General features: G+C 51.0%; 1 protein-coding gene across 1 annotated transcript in view; it reads left to right on the top strand.

Annotated features, from left to right (window-relative positions):
- Window positions 1-1,788: 1,788 nt before the first annotated feature.
- The window catches only part of GPD1L (glycerol-3-phosphate dehydrogenase 1 like), a 42,457-nt gene continuing 19,714 nt past the window's right edge, over window positions 1,789-24,531 (top strand). Inside the window, exons 1-3 of the mRNA XM_056129579.1 lie at window positions 1,789-1,858; window positions 18,787-18,964; window positions 23,449-23,589. Of these exons, the coding sequence (XP_055985554.1) occupies window positions 1,812-1,858; window positions 18,787-18,964; window positions 23,449-23,589 (366 nt within the window). The 5' untranslated portion in view covers window positions 1,789-1,811. The remainder of the gene's footprint in view (window positions 1,859-18,786; window positions 18,965-23,448; window positions 23,590-24,531) is intronic.

Consider the following 24,531-nt stretch of genomic DNA (forward strand, 5'->3'; position numbering starts at 1 on the left):
CTGTCTCCAGGCAGCAAATTAGACGCACCATGGTGTCTCCAAGCCCTGCAGAGTTGGCACTGTCCTATCACAAAACTGGTTCATTCTTTGTCTTGCTGGCTGCCCATCCCTCATCGGGAAGGTGACATGCAGCAGGCCAATGTCATCAGTGCTGTCTCTTAGACAACCAAGGCGGGACACCGGCAAAGAGGCACTGTCTCAAAACGCACTTCCCCACCCCCACTCCCAGTCAACACTGTAGCTTCTCCCCATCTCCCCCCAAATGTTGGCACTATCGGCAAAAGGGTATACAGAGTAACAACTCTGCTCGCTACCCAACCCACAACCTGTGTTCTGTATTTATCTCCTCCCTTCCTGTCCCAGTTTCCCAGTTTCCCTCTACTTGTCTATCACAATATATTTAGTGTTTGTAGCTGAACTAGCAGAAAGGAAACCGCACCTTAAGCATTCTCTTTATACTCTTAAGATCTTGCCCGCGGGCTTCCTCTTTTTGGACTCTCTTTGTCTTTGTGAAAATAAAGAACTACTCACTGACTCCTGGGGAGGGTGGGGGGAGAAAACACAGCAGTTGATCTATAAGCACCAGGCATGGGACAGGAATGATGGAAGTCTCCAGATGAGAAAGAAGCCTTTTTGACTTCCGAAGGCTAAAAATGGGTTCATCGTTTAGTGCAAATCTTTGTTAATGCATGTAGACCCAAGTATACGAGTTCATTGTTTAGTTGGACAAATCAGTTATGTCACACAGATGCAAGAAAATAATAATAATAAGGCATAATTAGTCTGTCTTCAGCTTCATCCCTGGGTAGGTAACTGATTGGAACAAATAAGTGAGAACAGAGCCTTCACTGGGCCCAACGACTTAAACATGTATCATCCAATCTAAGTTCTTCCTTCAGCAAACAGCGTTAAGTAACTTAGATAAATTCTTTATACTAGGAAAAGAAGACAAATAGGCCTATTTTTCTAGTAACAGTGGAATCTGCTTCTTTGGTTTCCACTATTATTTTTCTGACTCGATTTTGAGTTCGTAATCACATTCACCTCTGAATTAAAAAAAAGAGAGAGACTTTAGTGCAATGAAAGGGGAGTACTAACGGGCTGTTGACCTTATTCTTCCCACAGCATCCAGCCCGGTCACACAGAACGAAGAAAGCACATTCTAGGTATCTGGACGAGGTTGGAAGCAGTCTCACAGCCACGAACTCTCCTGGTACCCGGGGGAAGGGCAAGGAGGCGGCAGATCCTGCCCAAAGTGTGGCAAGGGAGATACCGAGGCACCCAGGTCTCACTGAACCTTAAAAGCGCCCGGGGTCTCTCTACTGTGAAGTCCCAGAGGTCTCAGAAACTCTCAAGTTCGCTAAAAAAAAGTTCAAGGATGCCTTGCGGTGAGAAGGGCATGCGCGGGGGTGCCAGTGGGGACCCGGGCTCAGCCAGTTCCCTCCGCTGGGGCAAAGCCAAACATTGCGCAAGCAGCCTGGGCAGCACGTGGCGCGCTAGGCGCCCGCGGGGGCCACCGGGCGCCTGGCGGCCGGACTTCAAGTCCCGGCCTGCTTTGCGGCAGGTTTGGGGGCGGGGACCCAGCCGGGCCCAGGCCGTCCGCGGGGTCCGGCGCGCGCAGAGCATCTCGGGAGGAGCGGGGGCGGAGCCTCCCGGGCTGTCAGCTGTAGCCCGGGGCTCCCGGGCGGGGGCGGCCGCTGCCATTGGCGGAGAGGCGGGAGGGGCGGGGCGCCCGGCGCCGCTGCGGGTTAAGGCCGAGCGGGTGGAGGGACGCGAGGCGGCTGGCCGAGCAGCTGCGTTCCAGCCTGGCCATGGCCGCGGCGCCCCTCAAAGTGTGCATCGTGGGCTCGGGAAACTGGTGAGCTGCTGCGGCTCGCGGCGTGCGCCTCGCCTCCAGGAAACCTGCCTCCCTCCCCGGGGCGGGCAAGGAGGGGCCGCGCGCTCTTGTCACGGCGTGGGCACCGGGCACCGGCGCGCAGGGCAGGCGCTCTGGGCAGCTTGGCGGGTGGGATCGGGCCGGGCACGGTGTACCCGGGAGGCCGCAAGCGAGGCAGTGGCCTGGGAGGCCCCGGGCCTGCGGGTCGGGGCGAGACAGCGCGGAAAGACGGTGCCACCCCTCCGCGGGCACCTGCCTGCACGCGGGCACCCCGCGCAGGGGGCACCTGCTCGCCGCGCCCGGCTCTTGGGCTCCAGACCCAAAAAAGTGCGGCAGATCCGGATTCCGGATCGCCGGTTCGAGACTTGCCAGGAGGAGGCTCGAACGTTGCGGCTGTAGTTTCCATATCGAGGAAATCGAGGGCCAAAGGACGTTTTGCGTCTCAAGTCGTGACAGGTCAAAGGAGCGGCTTTTATTCCACTCGGTGTCCTAGTAACGTTGTATCGCGGAGAAAAAAAAAAAAAACCCAAACCCGAGGTCCGATAAGGCCTGGTCCGCAGAGATCACAGGGGCGCTGGAAATTGGCTGGGAAGAAAGTGTTTGCAAATCTTTTTACCTTGCTGCCAGGCTTCGTTTGACTTCTGCATTTATCGGACACTTTGTGCCAGGCAGTCTTGTGCCCACTTGATAAATGTCCGCACTTTGCGTTCCTTTCGCACCGTGATGGGTTTGGGTGAACGTGGAAGGGTTGTAGGAGAGCGGGTCCAGTAGAGCACAGAACATTTTCAGGCCACACACACACACCTCTCCTACCCCCGTTGCTCTGCACTGTTTTGCCCACATTCAGAACTGGTGTTAGTAGTTAGGTGTTCTTTGGAGCTCCAGTTCTTGGGACAGGATGCGCTCCTGGCATCCCTGCACAAATGCCTGCAGCCAGTTAGACTTGACTTACTCTCTTAGACTTGACCTAGAAAGGACTTCCTGGAGGGAAACCTTATCTGCTTCTCTCCTTTCCCATTGCTGTGAGGCTGGTGGCCCTCCTCCACGCTTCTGTAACTTACTTCTGGAGCTGCAAGGTAATGATTTACTTTAAAATCTGTTTCCACTCCTGCTCACCCAGCTCTTGAGAACAACATCTAGCAGAGTGCCTGGCATATGCTAAGTAAACACTGGGTGAAAATGAATTTTTAAATCTGTGATTCGATTTGATCCGGTAAACAGAGATAAGGTTTAAAAGGCAAAAAGGAAGGGTAAGGCACTTGCCCTTTCATGTGGCCAACCTTCCCCCAACCTTATATGGTCCCCCCAGTCCTGCCAGGAGTAATCCCTGAGCACAGAGCCAGGAGTAAGCCCTGAGCATGACCTGGTGTAGCTCAAAGCCAAAATAAATAAAATACATTTTTTTAAAAATGTAACCCCTCCCCCCCCAAATAAACAACCACCAAAAAAGATCTCAGACCAGTAAAACATCTCCTACCCACTCTTGTGCCCTTTGGTACTTCCTGGAGAAAACCAGTGTTAGCCAAAGAAAATCTGTGAAAGTACAAGTGGATGCTTTTCATTTGTTCCTTTTCTCTGCCCTGCATGTACCAGAACATTAGGTACTTTTCTGCACACATTTTTTCTCCCCCAACAGCAATTTTTTTCTATACATGAAAGGGAATAGATGTTTATCTGCTATGGAACTAAGTTTGGGCTATCAGCTTGGCTTTGTCTCTTATTTCCTTTTTTTTCTTCTTTTTTGGACCACATCTGGCTGCTCAATGGTTACTCCTGGTTTGGGGCTTGGTCACTTTGTGCTTTGGTCACTCCCAGTGGAACTTGGGGGACCATGTGGTGCTGGGGATCAAACCAAGGTCATCTTTCATTCAAGCAAACACCTTAATCCCTGTACTATCTCTCCAACCCCTGGCTTTGTTACTTTTGATCACAAGGTTATTTAAATGAGATGGCGGCTGCCCACAGGACTGGAAAAGTAACTATTTAGCATGTGTTCTCATTGACACAGAACCACGGGTGAGAGCCCCTTTCCTCCTTTGCAAGGTGCAGGGAAGGCGCACAGCTGTGCGGCTCTGGGTGGCACCAGCCTCAGGAGTATTGAGGTGACCCGCCTGTCCCTCCACTGGGGTCTGGCTGCCTTCCCACAGCTCTGCTCTGAAGTTGTTGGCTCTCTGCTTGACCCCCTCCTGCCCAGTGAAATGCAAGTGAACCTGGCTGGTGACGTTGGAGCCTGGCAACTGAGAAATGTGCCCATGGTTTGGGCTTCAGGCTCTCTGGGGACACTTGCTGAACTCCTTGCCACTGCCCCAGGGCACAGCCACTCTGGTCCTAGAGAGAGCCCCGATCTTCTCAAGGGATTTAGGGACATGGACACACTCTGAAGAGTCTCTCCCTTTTGACAGTCTAAAGGGGTCAGTCTGGGCTTCTGCACTGGTGGTCATTTAAGTGTTTACCCCACAGACACATTAGGGGATACAACTGGACACTCACCGCTCCTGCCTTCATGGCATTTGCTGGGTCTGCAGGGTCTGAAATAGATTTAGAACTTAAGGGAGATGCAAAGTAACTGAAAGTGGAATTATGCGTGGATCACTAGAGTAGACGTTCCATTTTATAATTGTTTTGGGTGCTGGTGGGCTCCCAAGATCATGGGTGGTGATGGGTAGGGAGCCCTGTGTGCTGAGGATCCCCTCCCAGGCCTCACACATGCAAGGCATGTGCTCTACCACTTGAACCACATCTCTGTTGTCTTGTATATAGGGATTCTTGGGCCAGAGAGATACACAAAAACAGCTAAGGCTCATGCCTTGCACACAGTCAACCAGGATTCAATCTCTGGCACCCCAGGAGGTTCCCCCAAACTTTTTCAGGAGTAATCCGTGGGTGTAGAGCCAGGAGTAAGCACTCTAGGTGGGCCCCCGGACCCAATAAATTATAGCACAGCGGGTAGGGCGTTCGCCTTACAAGCGGCCAACATGGCCGACCCGAGTTCGATTCCTCCGCCCCTCTCGGAGAGCCTGGCAAGCTACCGAGAGTATTCGATATGCCAGACACAGTAACAACAAAGTCTCCAATGGAGACGTTACTGGGCCCGCTCGAGCAAATCGACGATCAACGGGAGGGCCTTTACCTTTACCTTTTTAATAAATAAGTAGTGTTTCTTCACTTGGCAATCTGAACATTACTTGCATCAGAATTGCCAGTGAAGCTCAACTTGCTGAATGGTTTCAATGTCTTTCTTCCCTGCAGGACTTTAGACTTTTGCTAATTTTGAAACCGATTATCGAGAGATGAATCTCTCCTTAGATAAGTGCCCGCTCCCCTGGAATGTGAGGTTGCCTAAGCAGTATATATGCTTGGGACTTTGAAGTAACTCAATGCCTACATAGATAAAGATGTTGCCACATCTCAAACTCTAGTCTGAGAACTGAAAGGGAGCTCTAATCCACACATATATGACGCATAGCCCTGCTCAGGGAAACGATCCTCAGTACCCAAACCTTGATACCAGAACTCCCAATCTAGCTGATTTGAGGGAGCCTTCACCGGAAGGGCACAGAGGAGAGTAATGCAGCTATGCCTGTGTCCTTGTCCGGTCCTCTTAGACTTGGGTTAGGTCAGCAAGACGGGGACAGGGGACCTCCTGCAGCGTGCTGAGTGCTGTGCCGCCCCCTACTGGGGATGCAGGGAAGTGCCTCCTAGCTGGCCCAGTTTTTTTTCATTGCCCTAGTGATTTAGGAAAATCACAGAATGAAAAAGAAAAACTACTTAACATCCTCCCCCCAACCCTCAAAGGTGAAATAAAGTTTCTTACCCCCTTTCTTTTTTGGCGTGGGCAGACCTGGCTGTTCTCAGGGATTACCCCTGCCTCTGTTCACAGATCATTCCCGGCTGTGCTCAGGGGTCCCTATACAATGGCTGGAATCAAACCTTGGGTTGACTGTACGCTAGGCAGGCACCCCGCTGTACCATCTCTCTGGCCCCTGAAACAGTTTCTTCATCAGAACCTTGGGATGCATGATTCAGTTCTAGAATGTAAGCCTCAGGACTGTATTTATTTTTGAGCCAGGGAGCTACACCCAGAAACAATCTCCAAGCTCCTCTGGAGAGAGGGCGAGGCAGTGGTGGAAGGAGGCCTGGAATTCCCTGTGCCAGGCCCCTGAGTAAAAGAGCTGAGGCCTGGAACAGCCTACTTCTCTCCAAGAATCCTTGCTTACTTGGACCTGGAGCGATAGTACAGCAGGTTAGGGTGTTTGCCTTGTACACGGCCAACCCAGGTTCAATTCCCAGCATCCCATATGGTCCCCTGAGCGCCACCAGGAGAGATTCCTGAGTGCAGAGCCAGGAGTAACCCCTGAGTATCGCTGGGTGTGACCCCCCCCCCCCCAAAAAAAAAGAGAAAAGAATCCTTGCTTGCTTGTCCTATGGTGCCCTGCTGCCTAGAATTATGGTTAGGGTTTAATGAGCAGATCCCACGAGACTTCTCAGCCACTGTTATTATTTGCACCGTCATTACGAAGTCACTAAATAGAACCGGGCAGAAGGGGAAGGCAGATAAGGGACAAAGAGCAAAACCCATGTGCAGCTGCAAGAGTTTGTGCCCTTGGTTTTTCCATCACCCCACAGCTGGCTTGACCCTTGAAGCTGGAGGCTGGGGAGAGCTTGGATCCACTGCACCGCCTGCCTGCGTTTGGTGTGCCCAAGATTTGATTGTTCTGTAGGGGGCGGGTCAGCCGGTGCCCTCTGAATGCTTGTCTATGATGCTCCGTTCCAGTGGCAGTTCTCGCCCTCCTCCCACAGGGAGAGCTCAGAAATAGTGACAGGAAATTAGCTCCTTGAGGTCAGAAATAGTCCCTTCTCTGTGACACCCACCTCTGCTTTGGGAGCTACAGGGCCCTTTACAGAGAGGCTGGTGGGTTGGAGCAGGACTAGGTCTGAGTTCCCTTCCCGCCAGGGCCGGGCTGAGCTAGCTTCATAGAATTGACAAACTGGTCTGCTGCTAGTCACGCGCACTGAGTCTCCTGCCTTGGGCAGGCCAGTCTGGGCACAGAGCGGGCCACATTTTCTCCTCTCCACCCCCCACCCTTTTTTTAATCATTCTCCTCCACTTCCTTCCCTCCTGAAGTGGCATCATCAACATTACAGTGACCACTAACTGTCTTTTAAATCTAGTTACTGGTTCTGCCGGGTAGGGCATTTGCCTTGCACTTGGCTGACCCGGGTTCGATTGCTCCCTCCCTCTCGGAGAGCCCGGCAAGCTACTGAGAGTATCCCAGCCACGTGGCAGAACCTGGCAAGCCCCCCGTGGCATATTCGATATGCCAAAAACAGTAACAACAAGTCTCACAATGGAGATGTTACTGGTGCCCACTTGAGCAAATCAGTGAACAGCAGGACAGTGCTACAGTGCTACAGTGCCATAGGTCCTGTGGTGCTAGTCTTTGCTCAATTCTAGATGACAAAACTGAGACGGAGAGAGACTGTTCCAATGCCAGTAATTTACTTAGAAAGGGAGAAGTGGAACCCGAGTCCTCCAAACTCTAGCATCCCTGAGTTCATACACTCTCTTGTTTTCTGGTTTGGGGCCATAGCTAGCAGTTTGGTGTGCAGTTGGCTACTCTCAGTGTTGTGCTCAGCAGGCAGTCTAGGCTTCCTGCATGTGGAACCTGTCCTCGGCCCTCTGGGCCGGCTCTCTGGCCTGCATATACTCTTGACCATTTCCAGTGGGAGACCTACTTTTACTTGAAGGACACGTTTCATTGTCATGGAAGTATTTTAGGAAAAAATCAAATGGAGGGCTGGGGGAAAATAGCTTTATGGGCTGGAGCTCATGCTTTGCAAGCTGGAAATCCAGGTTCCACTTTTGGCACCCCCAAAGAAGTGCCCCCAGCTAGTCCTGAGCCAGGAATAGACACTGAGCACCACCAGGTGTGACAAGAAAGAAAAAGTAAAAGAAAGAAGGAAGGAAGGAAAGGAAAAGAACCAAAATGAGGATTTAAAATAGTGAGTTTAGGAGCCGGAGAGATAGAACAGTGGGTAGGGCACTTGGCTATCATGTAGTCGGCCCAGGTTCAATCCCTGGCTTCCCATATCACTCTCCAAGCACTGCCAAGAGTAATTCCTGAGTGCAGAGCCCGAGTTGACCCCTGAACACAGCTAGGTCTGCCCCCACCCCACCCCAAATGGTGAGTTTAGTTAGGTTCCCTTAGAAGTGGACCCTAACTAAAAATAGTCGACCTTTTTCTTTCCTTTTTTAAAAAATTAATTTATTTATTTTGAATACCCATCCCTCCACCAGTGACCATTTCCGACCACCTCGGATCCCAGTATCCCTCCCCCCCCCAACCCCCCCCCCATCCCACCCTGCCTCTGTAGCAGGGCATTCCCTTTTGTTCTCTCTCTCCCATTGGGTGTTGTGACCTGTATAAGAGTTAAGCCTGGTTTTCAGGGAGAAAAGTTGGACAATTTACTTTCCATTGATCACCTTGCATACGCGGCCGCGAGGTTTGGAGTAAAAGTCCTGGTTCCCGCATACTCGAGCTATGCTTGTAGAGGCTCGTGGTCACCAGGGTTCCATCTGGAGGAGGCGGGATTTGGCACCTACCCCATCTAGGACTTTCTGGGGATCTCGGCTCTCTTCGGGACCTGGTGCATTCTCCGGGAGCTGTGGAGGCCGCCCCCCCCCAGCCCTCCCGCGGCCTTTCTTCTCTGTGGCTGTGTGCTGTAAAGATGGTGCTGGGGGGCTTCTTTCCTTTTTTTTAAATAGCAACTGGTCCAAAGATTAAGGTAGCAGGACAATTATTAGAAAAATCTTATATTTGAATATAAAACAGATCTGTTGCTTCCAGTTCCACTCATTGTTCTCAAAGCAGTGCCTGGAACATAGTCTTGTTTAAGCAGTTTCCTAATGGGGGCCCGTGTTCCCACCAACCATGTTCCAGTGAGTCACAGATGAAATTCAGTAAATGTGGAGGGCACAGCAGAGAACAGGGGGCTCAGGAGGTGAGTCGCGGCTGGAAAAGGCTGAAAAACGCTGTTACAGGTCTGGGCCTTTTGGAGAGGAGTCTTTTGCCCACCCTCTGCATGTGGCCTGGTAAGTACCCTGTGCCCACTCCCTACGCAGGCCGGCAGAGTGGGCAGAGTCCGAGGCAGGTGCTGGACATTGGGGTCCAGACGCCTCACCAGCCACCCCCATTGCTGCCTTTCCTCCTCTCTGCACGGAGGCTTAGTGCTGGTGGGGACTGGCCTCAGTGGGCTCCCTTCAGGCCACGCCACGTTGCCCTCATTTGTTGGGGCTTAGTTCTTTTTTACTCCCAGGGCGGGAACTGATTCCCGGTTAATCTCTGCGGCCTCAGCTCTTGGCCCTCCCCGACCTCATCCAAGTGGAAACCATCATCCCGCATCCGTCTTTCTGGTTATGGCTTATTTATTTCACTTAGCATAATATTGTCAAGGTTCATTAGTGCCGTGTAGTCTGTCAAAACGGTTTTCCTTCATCGGGTCAGGCCAGCCCCCACTGAATGCACACAGCGTGTCGGCAAGGCACTGGGGCCATTTCCACTGTCATCCTTGGTAACTCACACTACTGTATGGGCCAGGGCCATGACAGGAGGGTAGGGCGCGTACCTTGCACATGGTTCATCTGGGTTCGATACCCGGCACCCCATGTGGTTCCCCCAAGCGCCACCGGAGCACAGAGTGACCCCCGAGAGCAGGGCCAGCAGTAAGCCCTGACCACTGCCAGGTGTGACCCAAAAAAACAATATAACAGCCCTGTTGTAAACAGGGCTCTCTGTTCATGACCCAGCTCCTAATTCTTTTAGAAGCATCCACTGAAGTGGAATGGTAGAGTCATGAGCATTCTATTTTTAGGGTTTTAGGGAAACCACTGTTTAGTTTCCCATACTAGCATGTATATCCTCACCAGCAAAGCTCCAGGCTCCGAATTCTCCCTGACATCATCAGAACATCTAGGATTTTTCTCTTCTCCCTCTACTTTTTCATTCTTCCTTCCTCTTTCATCTTTTGGGGCTGTCCTTAGGGAGCGCAGGGACCACTCAGGGTAAAGTACCTGGCAGGGGGAGGGGTGGTTCCTCCACTGTGGTGCTTAGGGGCCCATGCAATGCCAGGATCAAATCAGAACCTTCTGCGTGAAAAACTTGCACACTAGCACTTTGAGGTACCTCCCTGGCTTCTGGGTTTACCCCCCTCCTGACAATAGCCTTCCTAACAGGTACGAGGTGTTTTGCATTTCATTAATTTCATAAGGGCTGGAGCGTTAGCACAGTGGGTAGGGCATTTGCCCTGCACGTGGCTGACCCGGGTTCGATTCCTCCGCCCCTCTTGGAGAGCCCAGCAAGCTACCGAGAGTATCTCGCTCACACAGCAGAGCCTGGCAAGCTCCCCCGTTGCTGCGTATTCGGTATTTAGTATGCCAAAAACAGTAACAACAATTCTCACAGTGCAGTTGTTACTGGTGCCCGCTGGAGCAAATCATGAAAAAAGGACAGGACAGTGCTACTGTGCTAATTTCATATGCTTATAGGGACCTAGCCTGTTTGTCAGTTGTAACATTGTATCTAAGCTTCTTCCTCTCAGATTTGAATTTTGACAGGCAGAAACTCTTTTTACAATTCCACCCCACCCCACCCCACCCCCCTTCTTTTCTTTATATGAAGTTGTTCACATTGATCTTTTTGCCTCTGTGATTTCCTTCTTTGATTTTAAGCTTAGAAAGCTTCCCTATGGAGAGATCAAATAGATCTGCACCCAGTTGAATCTATTTTTTAAAAAGCTTCCTTTCTGACATTTGCATCTAAATCTCTGGCATTTGAACGTACTTGAAAAACTGGGAAGAATTAGTACAAACTATTAACAGCAGCTCTCCCTGGGTGGGGAAATTATTCATAATTGGGGTTTTCTTCTTCCTGGATTGCTTTTATGAGAAAGCCCCTCCCGTGGCTCCAGCACAGGGTCAGCTCTGGGGGACAGCTCAGAGGAGGCATATTAAGCATGGAGACTGGCTGAATCCTGGCCAGTGCTTCTTCTTCTCCCTGGAATCTCAGTTTCCTTGGTAGGAAGGAGACCGTGGGTCCTTTTCAGCTCAGAGATTCTGCGCCCCATGAAGGACCATAGACTGGGCTTTGCTAGGTAGCTATTCCTGTACCCTGGGGGATAAAGAGGCCCCCTTTTAGAGAGTTTGGGGCCCGGACAGCTGCGGACATAGTGTGATGCTTTGGGCAGGGGATGGGGCAGGGGGAAGCCAGACTGGAGGTCGGTCAGGGGAGCCGAATGGTGAAGCATACCCCGGGTCACTCTGTTCTTCTGCCTGCCCTGCGCCATCTACGCCGTCTTGGGGCTTCAGTATCTTTCCCTTGGGGGCGCTCATTGGACCAGCAGTGCTCAGGAGCTCGTCCTGGCCCTGTGCTCAGGAGTGACCCCTGGTGGTGCTCGGAATCAAACCGAGGTTGGTTGCTGTCCTGCTAGTGCCTTACCTCCCTCCAAGGGTCTCTCTCCCCAGGGCTTTGGATTTTTTTTTCCAGCTTTTTGGGTCACACCTGACAATGCTCAGGGGCTACTCCTGGCTCTGCACTCAGGAACTCTTCCTCGTGGCGCTCAGGAGACTATATGGGATGCTGGGAATCGAACCCGGGTCGGCTGTGTGCAAGGCAAATGCCCTCTCCGCTGTGCTATCACTCCAGCCCCAGGGCTTCAGCTTCTTTTTGTGAAGAATGAGGCATAGGGTGCTACCTGCATCCCAGGGCGGCTGAGGCTTGGAGAAACTGGAAATCAGAGCTGCGCTAGCATGCCTCTGCTGGTCAGATTCCCTCCACCATGTATTCAGTCAGTTCCTGAACAGCTGATGGACTTCTGAGGCTCTAAGTTAGAGTCGGCTTCCCACGCACTGCCCCTCTTCCTTCCTCTCCTTTCCCCACCCCCTGACCCTCTTCCTGTTAGGCTTGGCTACTCGCCCCTGCACCTGTAGCTCCCTGAACCTGGGTCCTCTTCCCCCCAGAACTCCAAAACCACCCAGAGTTCAGCTCTAGTGGCGCCCAATTCTCTCAACTCCCTGTAGCCCACCAAGTGTCAACTGCTATTCTTTCTGTTTTTGTTTTTTTGCTTTTAGGGTCACACCCAGCAATGCACAGGGGTTACTCCTGGCTCGTGCACTCAGGAATTACTCCTGGCAGTGCTCGGGGGATCCTATGGGATGCCGGGAATCAAACCCGGGTTGGCCGCGTGCAAGGCAAATGCCCCACCTGCTGTGCTATCGCTCCAGCCCCAAAGTGTCACCTCCTTTGCATGCTTGTGAGGAGGCAGCACCCGCCTTCATTTCCCGGCTTTCAGGCCAGATCTTGGCCGCCCCTTGCCTGTATCTGCCGGTCACTGTCCAGGCTCCGGTCACTGTCCAGGCTCCGGTGATTCTGCTCTGCAGCACACAGAGGAGTCTGAGCTCTGGACCACTGTTGACTAAACAAATTTTTTTGTTTGTTTGGTTTTTGGTGGGGCTGGTGTCAGGGGCCATACCCAGCTATGCTCAGGGGTTCATCTTGACTCTGCACTGAGGAATTCTATCCGACAGGGACCAGATGGGAGGCTGGGGATCCAGTCCCTGATCAGCTGCTTGCAAGGCAAAACACCCTACCCATAGTACTGTCTCTCTAAACCCAAGAACTTGGAGCATTTTTTTTTTTGGCTTTTTGGGTCACACACAGCGATGCACAAGGGTCACTCCTGGCTCTGCACTTAGAAATTACCCCTGGCGGTGCTCAGGAGACCATATGGGATACTGGGAATCGAACCCGGATCAACCCAGATCGGCCGCATGCAAGGCAAAGGCCCTGCCCTGTGCTGTCGCTCCAGCCCCAAACTTGGGGCATTCTTGCCAGCCCTTCCTGCTGCATGAGCGAGCCTTTAAGGCCCCTGGTGCTTTGTGAAGGGAGCTAGGGCCAACACAACAAACCCCAGTCACCCTGCTGAGCTGCAGAAAGGAAAAAGTGGTTTCCTTCTTTGCTCATATTTCACTTTTTTAACCCTTTGCTGTCATTGCTTGGCTTGAGGTGTCATGTGTGGGATTTCTTTGCAAGACCTGTGGCACAAAGCTTTTTCCCCTGTTTTCTTCTCTGACTTTTACAGGACCAAATCGGACATTTAAGTCTCTTAATTCATTTTGAGTTGATTTTTGTGCATGGCCTGAAGAGTTCAGTTTCACTCATTAGCCTGCGGACATCCGGATTGTTCAAGCACCATCTGTTCTAGAGACTGTCCTTTCCCCCAGCTGTGTTCTTGGCACACTTTGCTGAAGATCAGTTGACTGTATGTGCATAGGTTTATTTCTGGGCTCTCTGTTCTATGTTCATTGGCTTGTCTGCAGTTTTTATGCCAACATAAGACTTTCTAATTACTGAAGTAGCATCTTTATCCATCTTTATCTTTATCTTTATCTTTATGCCCCTTGAAAAGCATGGGTTTGAACAGTGAGGGTCTGCATTTATGTGGATTCTTTCCCCCAGCACATACTCTTGTCCCTCCATATCCAGGGGGTCCCACATTTAACACTTTGCCCACTGGGTTTGGTTGGTTGAAGCTATAGGCAGAGAGCAGGGGATTCAGAGGACATCCAGAAGAAAAAAGCAGTGATTGGGGCCCTATCTGCTATCAAGGAAATGGAAGGATAAGGGCTCTTCTCTGAGGCTGACACTGTTTTGATATCCTGAGCACTGTGTGTGGCCCCCAAACCCAGCACCCACCAAAATGCCTTTAGCACTTTGGGGAGGGACGCGGTGGAGGCAGAAGGAGATTGGATCTATAGGATAGACATTTGTGTCTGTTTTAGGGAACATCCTTCTGGTGGTGCTCAAGGGAACAGACGGACAATTGCAAACACCTACCTGCTGTACCATTTCCAGCCAAGGGCGGATATTTTTTATTTGTTTGTTTTGTTTGTGAGCCACACCTGGCAGTGCTCAGGGCTTGTTCCTATCTCTGTACCATATGGGTTGCCAAGGATCAAACCTAGTCAGCCTTGTTCAAAGCAAGTGCCCTAGATGCTGTACTACCTCTCCAGTTCCAGAATGGACATTTTTAGTAACCTGAGCCTTCCATGCCATGCATGCAGCCTTCGTTTACTTGCCTGGGCTCTGATGTCAGTGTTCTGTAGTTCTCTCAGTCTTTTATCTCCCTAATTGAGTTTCTTCCAATTTTCTTCTCTTTGATGCTGCTGTAAATGAGACTGTTTTCCTCTTGTACTTTTCTGTACATTTGCCAATGTATAGAAACACGGCTGATTGTTCTATGTTGGATTTGTCTCCTGCAACCTGATTGGTTTGTTAGTTCCAACAGGATTTGTGTATGAGCACATCTTTTTCAACTCACAGGATCACGAAACAGCACGTTTTACATGTCCAAGATTTGCCTACGCTGTTTCTTTCTCTGGCCTTATCTGCTAGGACTTCCAGTACTGTATTGAGTAGAAGCAGTGAGCGTGGGCATCCTTGTCTTGTTCCTGATCTGAGAGAGGAAGAACTTTCAGTGTTTTGACCACATGGTCTTCTAGCTGGGAGCTTGTCATTTATCTTGGCCTTTGTGATGCCAGGTGGATCTTACTTTTTGTAGTTTTGTAAACACAGGCATGTGTGTGCTTGCGTGTGTGTGTGTGTGTGTGTGTGTGTGTGTGGTGGGGGGAAGAGGGGCAAAATAGAGACTGGAGAGAATCGCACAGGCTGCGGTGCACTTGCCTGATCTAGCTTGATTGTCTGACACCAGATGATCCCCCAAGCACCACCAGAAGTGATCCCTGAGAAATAGTCCCTGATCACTGCTGTGTGTGGCACAACCACCCCACAGAAATGTAAACAACAAAGGAAATGTTGGGTTCAAGATAAAAAAAAAAGTTCAAGATAAAAGAACTGTGGTTGCTTTATTTAAATTTGCTTGTTTTGGCAGGGGCCACACCTGATGATATTGTGCCTTACCCGCTGTGCTATCGCTCTGGACCCAAGAAAGAAATTCTTAGTCCTTTTTCCATTCTTTCTCTATTGTTGGTTTGGGGGCCACACCCAGTTGTGCTCTTGACTGCTCAGGGATCACTCCTGGTATGGGGGGGTGGCGGGTATGGTAGGGAGGCACCATATGGGTGTCAGGGGTCCTGGGTCCAGGTCGGCTGCAGGAAACCTGGGGCTCTTGATACCAAGTACAGGCTTCAGTTCTTTGAGTTCCCTCCCTTGCCCCAGGAAAGATGATCACAGGAGCTGAAAATCTCCAGATTGTCAAGGCGGGCCTTTCCAGTGCTAGAACTATTTCATGCCTCTTTGCTGGCTTTGTCTTTGAACTGAATCCACTGTTTCTTTCCTCAACCAGATCACCACCACTCCTGCCCATAGGTAGCAGCTCCATTCCCACCTCCTCAGAAGGAGGAAGGACCGTGTGTGTGTGTGTGTGTGTGTGTGTGTCTCCATTCTCGCCTTCTCAGGAAGAAGGACTTTGTGTGTGTGTGTGTGTGTCAGGAAGGACTGTGTGTGTGTGTGTGTGTCTCCATTCTCGCCTTCTCAGGAAGAAGGACTGTGTGTGTGTGTGTGTGTCTCCATTCTCGCCTTCTCAGGAAGGACTGTGTGTGTGTGTGTGTGTGTGTGTGTGTGTGTCCATTCTCACCTTCTCAGGAAGAAGGACTGTGTGTGTGTGTGTGTGTCTCCATTCTCGCCTTCTCAGGAAGAAGGACTGTGTGTGTGTGTGTGTGTGTGTGTGTGTGTCTCCATTCTCGCCTTCTCAGGAAGGACTGTGTGTGTGTGTGTGTGTGTGTGTGTGTGTGTCTCCATTCTCACCTTCTTAGAAGGAGGAAGGAACATGTGTGTGTGGGGGGGGATTCATTCTTGCCTTCTCAGAAGGAAGAAGGACTGTGTGTGTGTGTGGCTCCATTCTCGCCTTCTCAGAAGGAAGAAGGACTCTGTGTGTGTGTGTGTGTGTGTGTGTGTGTGTGTGTCTGTCTGTCTGTCTGTCTGTCTGTCTGTGTCTGTCTCGAGCTCATCTGTCTGTCCATGCTGTGATTGCTCTGGTTGCTTCAAGCTTTGCCTTGTGCCTTCCTGTTCCTTAGCTGTGGTTGCTTTTGAGTCTGGATCCCCCGGGTGGCTCTTGGCCTGGCCCGGCTCACTGGCATGCCTGCCATTTGCTGCATATTGACTGGAAAACTCCGCTCTGCTACTCCTCCCGACCTGTCTGTGAAGTCCTTCTTGCTTCTCAGGAGAGGTTCAGGGGTCCTGCGTCTTCTCCCTGTGCTGTCCGTTGATGGCTGCCATCTGGCTGCTCCTGAACAAGCACCAGGGATGGTCAAGGCCAGTGTGTTAATGTCCGTCTCAGGTTGTCCTGCCCTTCTCATTTCACACAGGATTGGGCATTTATGTAGCCTGGTTCCTTTCTGAGTGGGCGATAGGCTTTGTGAGAGCAGCAAATGCTGGCCTTTTCTCTGTCACCAGCATCTTGCCCAGTGCCTGAAATACAGTAGTGCATTGATAATTAAGTTGAGAGTGAGAACAGTGCTTTTGGTTTGTTGTTTGTTTTGTTTTGGGGCCACTCTTGGTTCCGCACTCAGAAACCCTCCTGGCAATACTTGGGACATATGTGATGCCTGGGATCAAACCCAGGTCAACCATGTACAAGGCAAATGCCATATCCGCTGTGCTGTTTCTTCAGCCCCAGAATAAAGTAAATGATGAATAAGATTCTGGTGACATCACATGAGTATATAATGTAATAGGAATTTCTGTTTGCTTGTTTGAAGTACCACTGACACCCCCCCACCCCCCACAACAGTGTAGTGTGGTGGCCTTAGTTCTTTTTCACAGTTCCAAATTTCATTTGAATTTTCTATTTTAGGCAGTTGCTATGTGATTGCTTCTGGGTACAGAATGCTTAATTTCACCAAGGGGCTGCTTTATTTTATTATTTGCTTTTATGTTGATTTGGGGCTATACCTGGCCGTGCGCTGGTCTTAGTCCTGGCTCTGTGCACAGGGATCACTCCTCTTTGAGGGATCTGCTGAGGTGCTGGGGATCAAACTTGGGTTGACTGAGTACAAGGCAAGCGCCTTACCCACTATATCTGGTCCATCCAAGAAAGAGGCTGATTTAATTTGACTGAAATGATGAAATAAATGTTATACTACTGGGAAAAAAAGAGGCTGATTTAAAGGGAGACTCAAGTATAGTATTGCTTCAGTAAGATATTGGGGTGTCATGGCTCTGATCTATTTTCCCATTTGATTTACTTGACTTGGATTCCTGGTTTCCTCTCTCTTTCTCTCTCTCTCTCTCTCTCTCTCACACACACACACACACACACACACACACACACACACACACACACACACACCCTGGTCCACCAGGAAGTTGCTCAATTCCCAGAATCCCTCGTGCTCTCTTTGGCTGTGTGTGAGTGCAATTAATGATGCCAGGAACAGTTGGAGCTGAGATGTTATCTGCCTGTGAGTAGGTGAGCAGATGCTTTCAAGATTAAGATAAAGGTGATAGAGATATGCTGGGAGAATCCTGCCTCTTTTCTTTTCTGTGGGGGCAGGTTGGCCACACCCCCAGTGTTTTGGCTGCTAAAGGGGATCAAATCTAGGGCAGCTGTGTGCACGGCCCACGTTCATGTAATATCTCTCTGGCCCCTGTGACTTTGGATTTTTAAATCCTCCCGGGTTACTCTCAGTATGGTGCCAAAGCAGAGAATCCTGGCTTGGTTTATCCATCTGCTGTCTAGAAAGGGGAAATCAATCACTTAAATTTTTCCAATTGTTGTTAAAGTGCATGGGTTAATGTGTGGTGGTGAATTTGAAAGACAGATTTGTCAGAGACTAAGGAGAAAGATCTCCAGGAGGCTGCTCCTTAAGGGCACAATTTCCTTCTCTCCTTCTGTTACCACCCCTATAGCAAATTGTCCTGAGAATGAGTATTAGAAGAACAATGCCCTAACACTTCAGTTCGAATAGTTCGTACATTTGGGCAATGCTCAGAGGTTCCTCCTGGCTCTCCCTTCTCCAGTTACTCCTGGTGGTGCTCAGGGGACCATATGGAATGCCAGGGATCGAATCCGGGTTGGCCACAAACAAGACAAATGCCATATCTGCTATACTTTCACTTCAGCCCACGAATAGAGATTTTTTTTTTGGTTTGTTTTCATAACAATATTCATTAATTTCCTTTTTTGGTTTTGGGACCACAGCTGGCTTTGCTCAGGGCTTATGCAACCCACATTTTCAGAAGCTAGGTAGGGCCCAGGAAAACAGCTATTTCCCAGTTCAGAATCCTGAAGGAGAAGCTGATTGTCTCAGCTGGGGTCAAGGGACCCTCCCTTCTCCCCCATCCCTGGTCCAATTGCGTGGTCCCGGCAGTGGTGCTAAGTTCTTTTTTTGTGATTTTTGCTTTTTGGTCATACCCAGCAATGCACACGGGTTACTCCTGGCTCTGCTCTCAGGAATTACTCCTGGTTGTGCTTGGAGAACCATATGGGATGCTGGGGATTGAACCTGGGTCGGCTGCGTGCAAGGCAAATGTCCTGCCTGCTGTACTATCACTCCGGCTCCTGGTGTCTTCTTCATGCCCTTTTTTGCTTCTCTTTTCAAGGTGGACTTTGCTTAATGCCTCTCCTACTGCGTTTCAGCATAGGTTGAGGCCCACTAGTTTCCAGGGTGCTGCTTTTCATACCTTGCACCAGATTCCGGAGTTTTCTTGATTGCAGGGGTTGTTTGTAAGTTCAAAACAACCAAGTTCCACATGGCTTGCCTGAGACCCTATCAATCAATGCTTGATCTGACTCAGAAGCGGAACAAGAATCTTTGGAATTACAAGGGGGTATTTTTTATCTTCTGCTCAATTGAGTTCAATATATTTTTTCTCTTTGCATGGTTGCTTCCATAGGGGTTCAGCTGTTGCGAAAATCATCGGTAATAATGTCAAGAACCTTAACAAGTTCGCCTCCACGGTCAAGATGTGGGTCTTTGAAGAAACGGTTAATGGAAGAAAACTGACGGACATCATAAACAACGACCACGAGAATGTGAAATATCTCCCTGGACACAAGCTGCCAGAAAATGTGGTAAAATTGGGGGATGAAATGTTAAATTTAACACTCAGTTTCATTCTGTTGGTTAAATTCTCCAGGCTCCACATGCTCTGCCATTGTGCCTGGACACGGGGGCATGGCAAAGCTTCTTACCTTTCCTCGTCCCTTTGTACTCGTGGTTGCTTGGGTGAGTAGTTTTGCTTTGAAAATCAGTGAGGTCTACCACAGACCCTGTGGCTTAGATTCCAGGCATTCATTTTCTTTTCTACGAGTGTGATGGTTTATGGTTTAGGTTAGGGTTATAATAGTGTTCACTTTTATGATGTACAAAGCTACTGCATCCCACTCAGGTGCCCTGGGCATGTCCCCCATCCCCACCCCACACTGTCCTACTGTCACCTCTGGGTCCATCCTCATTCTGACACCCCCAATCGTTTGTGCCTGAGTCTCGTGATTCCCAAGCACGAGTTTTTTCACAATTCTGGAGGCTTCAAGTTCGAAATCTGAGGGGTCGGCTGTCTGGGCTTCGTCTGATGCCCTCTCCTTATCATCCCCGCGTCCTTGCTCAGTTTGCTTCTGTAGCTCCACTTGCCTCTTCCTCTCAGGCCTGGTCACCTTCCCAGGGGCTGCTCTTCTGACCCCTCCTCACCGGCTCTTTTTCCCCTTGATGTTTCTGCTGCTGCAGAGACTGGGGTTTTTGCTCCATCACCATGCTCACAGGAGCGCTCCTTCTGTGCCCTCGAGCTCACCCCCCTGGCCAAAGTGCTCTCATTGCTTTTTCCTGCACTCATTGGGGCTCACTCCTAGCTGCCGTGATGTGGGTGCACACAGGGCCTACACAGCATCACATTGTCAGGAGCCTGCATTCCTCACTGGTCTGGTTAGACCAAGGCACACCCCTGGCCACACTGAAGCCGGAGGTCCATGCACCAGGGATCACAGAGAGTGGAACAGCCAGGATCATGTTCAGCACACCTGCACAGCACCAGAGATTAAACTTGCAGCCTCAGAATTGCAAACTGGACGCTGTAGTCCCTGACCCATCTCTTGGTGCCCCCCTTTCTCCCCCTCTCACACACACAAAAAAAAACAACCCAAAACAAAACAAAAAAATACCCCACCACCCTATGACCTTATTTTAACCAAATTCCCTTTCAAAATCATTCTTATTATACTCATTTTTCCTCTTCCCTCCCCATCTCTTTGTTTCTTCCTGTGGTCGTGACAACTTGGGGATCTCAAACTGGGCGGTTGCCATGCCCACCCTGTTTTTTTCAGTTGCGGGGTTCACGGAGGGCGTGTGTGGGGGGAGTACACTTGAGTCGCAGTGCGCATGTGCACTTGGCTGAGCTGCGTGGACTTTCTCCCACGGGTCCAGTCCCGTGTCCCCAGCATCACAGCTATCGAGCCCATCTGTAGGGACCTAGCAAAGTGTACAGCGGGAAGGCAGGGAGCTTGTCTTGCCTGTGGCAGACCTGGGTTCGATCCCCAGCATCCCAGGTGGTTCCCCCAGCACTGTCAGAAGCGATTCCGAAGTGGCGAGCCAGGAGTGACCCCTGGGCATCGCCAAGTATGGCCCCCAAACAAACATCATCATCATCATCACCATCATAGCCGCCTGCCAGCGGCCCCCTTCTGAGATGCTGGAGTCAGCATGTCAGCGCACCTGTCATCATGTGGGGTGCGGGTGTTGGCACAGTTCGCCCCTTGACTTTCTTTCATGGCGCCGATCACCCCCAAGCTGGAATCGCTGATAGCCGTTGGCAGCTTGTGTGCCCAGGAGCGCCTGGGTGCCCCCTCGGAGTGGGTGGACTCACTAGGACGCCTGGTGCCTGGAACCAAGGCCGCCAGAGACAGAGAGGAGAAAAGAGAACATTGTATGACTGGCACTTTAAAATTCAAGCTCGTTAGCAGTGGGAGGGGAACACCAGGGCCTGGCCGCCTTCCCGAGACTGCAGGGGAGGAAGGAAGGAACTGGGGGAGGCGAAGGGGCCTCTCTGCCACCGGTCAGCATGTGGCCTTGAACCCCCCGTGCCAGCTGCCCCCCAGGGGGCTCCGTTGAACAGGCTGTTTGAAAGGCAGGCAGTGTCGCCACCCCTCTCTGTGCTGTGTGCTCGGAATACCTGTTGCTGCGTACACTGAGCCCAGACATTGGAACCGGCACTGTGCAGAGCCGGGGCCGGTAGGGCTTGAGCTGCTTCCCTTGAGTGTCCCTTCTCCTTCTTGTTCCACTCTGCAGGCAGACTTGTCCCCTGACATGGGCCAGCTGGTCTGCAGGGCTTGTTTGCAAAGCAGTAGAGTTCATCCTGCATCACGCCCAGGGCTAAGTGCTGGTGACCGCCCCTTTTTTTTTCTCCCCCCTCCCCCCCTTTTCAGTGATACAGTGTTCCAACACCTGTCCCTTGGAGTGTACATTTCCCACCAGCAGTGTCCCCAGATTCCCTCCCCACCTATCCCCCAACTTACCACCCCCCACCCCCGCCACGTCCCCATGTCCCCACGTCCCCAGCCTGCATCTATGGCAGACACCTTTCTTTTCTGTCTCTGTCTATCTGTCTCTTTCTCTTTTAGGCACTGTGGTTTACGATCCTGCTAACTGAAAGGTTATAATGTATATAATTTTACTTCCTTTTTTTTTTTTTTTTTTTTTTGCATCACACCTGGCTACTCCTACTTTGCACTCAGGAATTACTCCTGGCGATGCTCAGGGGACCATATCCGGATGCTGGGAATCAAACCCGTGTTGGCCACGTGCAAGCCAAACGCCCTACCCACTGTACTATCGCTCCAGCCCCTCAGCACGTAGTTCTCGTCCAGAGATATCATTTTCTATTACCATTATTATAGTGGTTCCTTCTTCTCTTTCCTAACTGCGCCCTCCCCCCCACCCCATTTATGGCAGGTTTCCTACCACAGACCAGTCCTCCTGGCCCTCATTTCTGTTATCTTTAGTTTACCCCTTGTTCCTCCTGGCAAGGCCCCTTGTGGGAGATTCTCCCGTCTCTTGACACTTGTGTTTGATTAGAAAGAGCTCTGTGAGTAGCTGGAAGGTGCCTTTTAACCCTGGTCCCTGCTGGGGTGAAGAAAGTCAGTGAAGACAGGTGGTTTGTCCAGCGTCCCAGACTGCCAAGGTGTCGACCAGGGCACAAGCCAGAGTCTGTCCCCTGCAGTGCTAGAATCTTCTTCCCTTTTACCATGTCAGGAAGTGCTCTGACAGGCACCAGGGGAGGTGCATGTGCGCGCGCGCGTGTGTGTGTGTGTGTGTTGAGGGTGGATAGGAAAGTGCCAGGTTGAGAGGAGTGGAAAGGTTATACTGGAAATTCAGGCCACTGGGCTCTGGCGAGGAGAGGACAGAGCAGAGCCCCCCGCCCAGAGGTCAGCATCACTGATTTAGGGGACAGCGGGAGGAGAGTGGGGGAGTACTGGTGCCCACGTGAGCACAGTGACCCCGGCCACAGCTGCGGCGGACTCCATGCATTGCCCCCTAGAGGCTCACCTGCAAGAAATGCTTTTCGGGAGACATTGGTTTCCCGATACCAGGGCACAAGTAAGCAGTCGATAAGTCTGTGCCACCTATCCTCAAATCTCTCACCCACCAGAAGGAGCCCTTCAGAAGGGGGAAGTCCATTCCCCCTACCTTTGTGGGTGTGGATACACGCCCTGGCTTATGGGGAGTGACTGTGTTGCCGTGGAGGGCCCGTGAGCCCATCACGGGGCTCAGTGACCAAGCACTGCCTTGCATGCATGAGACCTGGGTTTGATGCCTGGCTTTGAAAACAAAAACAAAGAATAAAAACAACAAAACCAAAAAAGAGATCCAGCTTGAGCCAGTGCCTTAAATCTGTGGTTTGAAACCACTGTGGCATGGGACCAGTGAGTGCCTTCAATGATGGCAGTATGGCTGGTTTCTTTTCTTTGCCTTCCAGAGTTGGCTTGATTTGTATGGGAGCCCCTGGTTCAGATGCCCCCTCTTGTTTATAAAATGGCTGTAGCTGTTCCGGACCTCACAACCACATTATACACTGTTCCAGAAAACACCTAAACATTCCCCAGAAGCCCTAGCGAAACATGTTCTCAGTTCCAGTTTCTTCGATACCCTTTAGCTTGAACAGTTCCTGTTAGAGGGGAGAGGCCACATCCACACAGATGGCTTGGTTACAACAGGAAAGCATGGAGCCGGCAGAGTAATGCACCTGGGCAAATAGTCCCGAGAAAGCAGGCCTGGGGGAACAGAGTGAGGCAAGAAAAGGCAGGAAAGGGGGCTTAGGAAAGCAACATAGAGCAACCCCTGCAAGATTTCTGTGATTTCCCCCTCCGACTTCCTTTTGTAGATGGGGAAACTGAGGCATGGTGTGACTAAGTCACGTGCCCAGGGATTAAGGCTGCAGAAGGAAGTCGGGAGGAGGGGGACACATATCCCGTGTGTCATCTGTCTTGTCTGTCTGTGCAGGGGACAGTGGGGGTGTTGGCAGGGCAGATTTGGGAATAGAAGTAAGCCTTCTCCCTCTCCACTGCAGGTAGCCGTCCCGAACCTCAGTGAGGCGGTGCAGGACGCAGACCTGCTGGTGTTTGTCATTCCCCACCAGTTCATCCACAGAGTCTGCGACGAGATCACCGGGAGAGTGCCCAAGAAAGCCCTGGGGATCACCCTGATCAAGGTAACCTGATTTGGGCAGCAAGCGCAGGCTGGCTGGCCGGGGGCCCTGGGAAGCTTCCCTCTCTCCCTTGCACCTGCTGCCGGAGACACGGCACAGATGGGGATGGTGGCCCAGGTTAGCGTTTTGTCATTTCATTTTTAAAATGTCTGGGAGGGACCAGAGCCATAGGACCCGTGAGTAAGGTGCTTTCTTGTGTGTAGTCGAGCTGGGTTCTGTCCCCGGCACCCCAGATGGTTGGCCAGCCCCACCAGGAGGGAGCCCCATGGACCTCCAGGTGTGACCACAAAACCAAAGAGTCTGATGGTCTGGGAGGTCAGCAGATCACAGAGCCCAGCCTCCCTCATGGGGAGCAGTGGGGGGCGGCTCCCTGTTTCTGCAGGCAGCAGCAGGGATGTAACATGCTTCCTCCTGACAGCCCTGTGCTTGGGGGGGACCTTTTTGGCAGGACCCACATCTCCACCTGTGTCTGTAGTCCCCTGCACTGTCTCTCCAGTTCTTTATTTATGAATGTAGATTGGGGTGGGGCGTAACTTTTATTTTTTTAAGTGCTTGTCTGCTTCTTCTTCCTCTTCTGCCTCACTGAATTGGGCCCCAGACTATCAATAACAATAGTATTATAGTGACTTTATTGTCCATTTAAAACACAGATAAACTTCCTATCACTTTATAGTGGTGTCAGCTATCTCAAGATATCATTTGTCTGTGCTAGAGAGATAGTATAGCTGGTAGGGTGCTTGCCTTGCCCACGACTGACCTGGCATTGATCCCTGGCATCCCACATGGTCCTCAGAGCCTGCCTAGAGTGAACCCTGAGCTCAGAGTCAGGAGTAAGCCCCGAAAATTGCTGGATTTTGGCCAAAACACAAAACAAAACAAAAACTAAAGGAGAAAAAAAAATAATCAGATATCATCTGTTCTTAATCATGACTTTGAAATTAAGAG

The sequence above is a fragment of the Sorex fumeus genome, unplaced genomic scaffold, assembly GCF_029834395.1.
Source record: "Sorex fumeus unplaced genomic scaffold, SorFum_2.1 ptg000072l, whole genome shotgun sequence".
NCBI lineage: Eukaryota > Metazoa > Chordata > Mammalia > Eulipotyphla > Soricidae > Sorex > Sorex fumeus.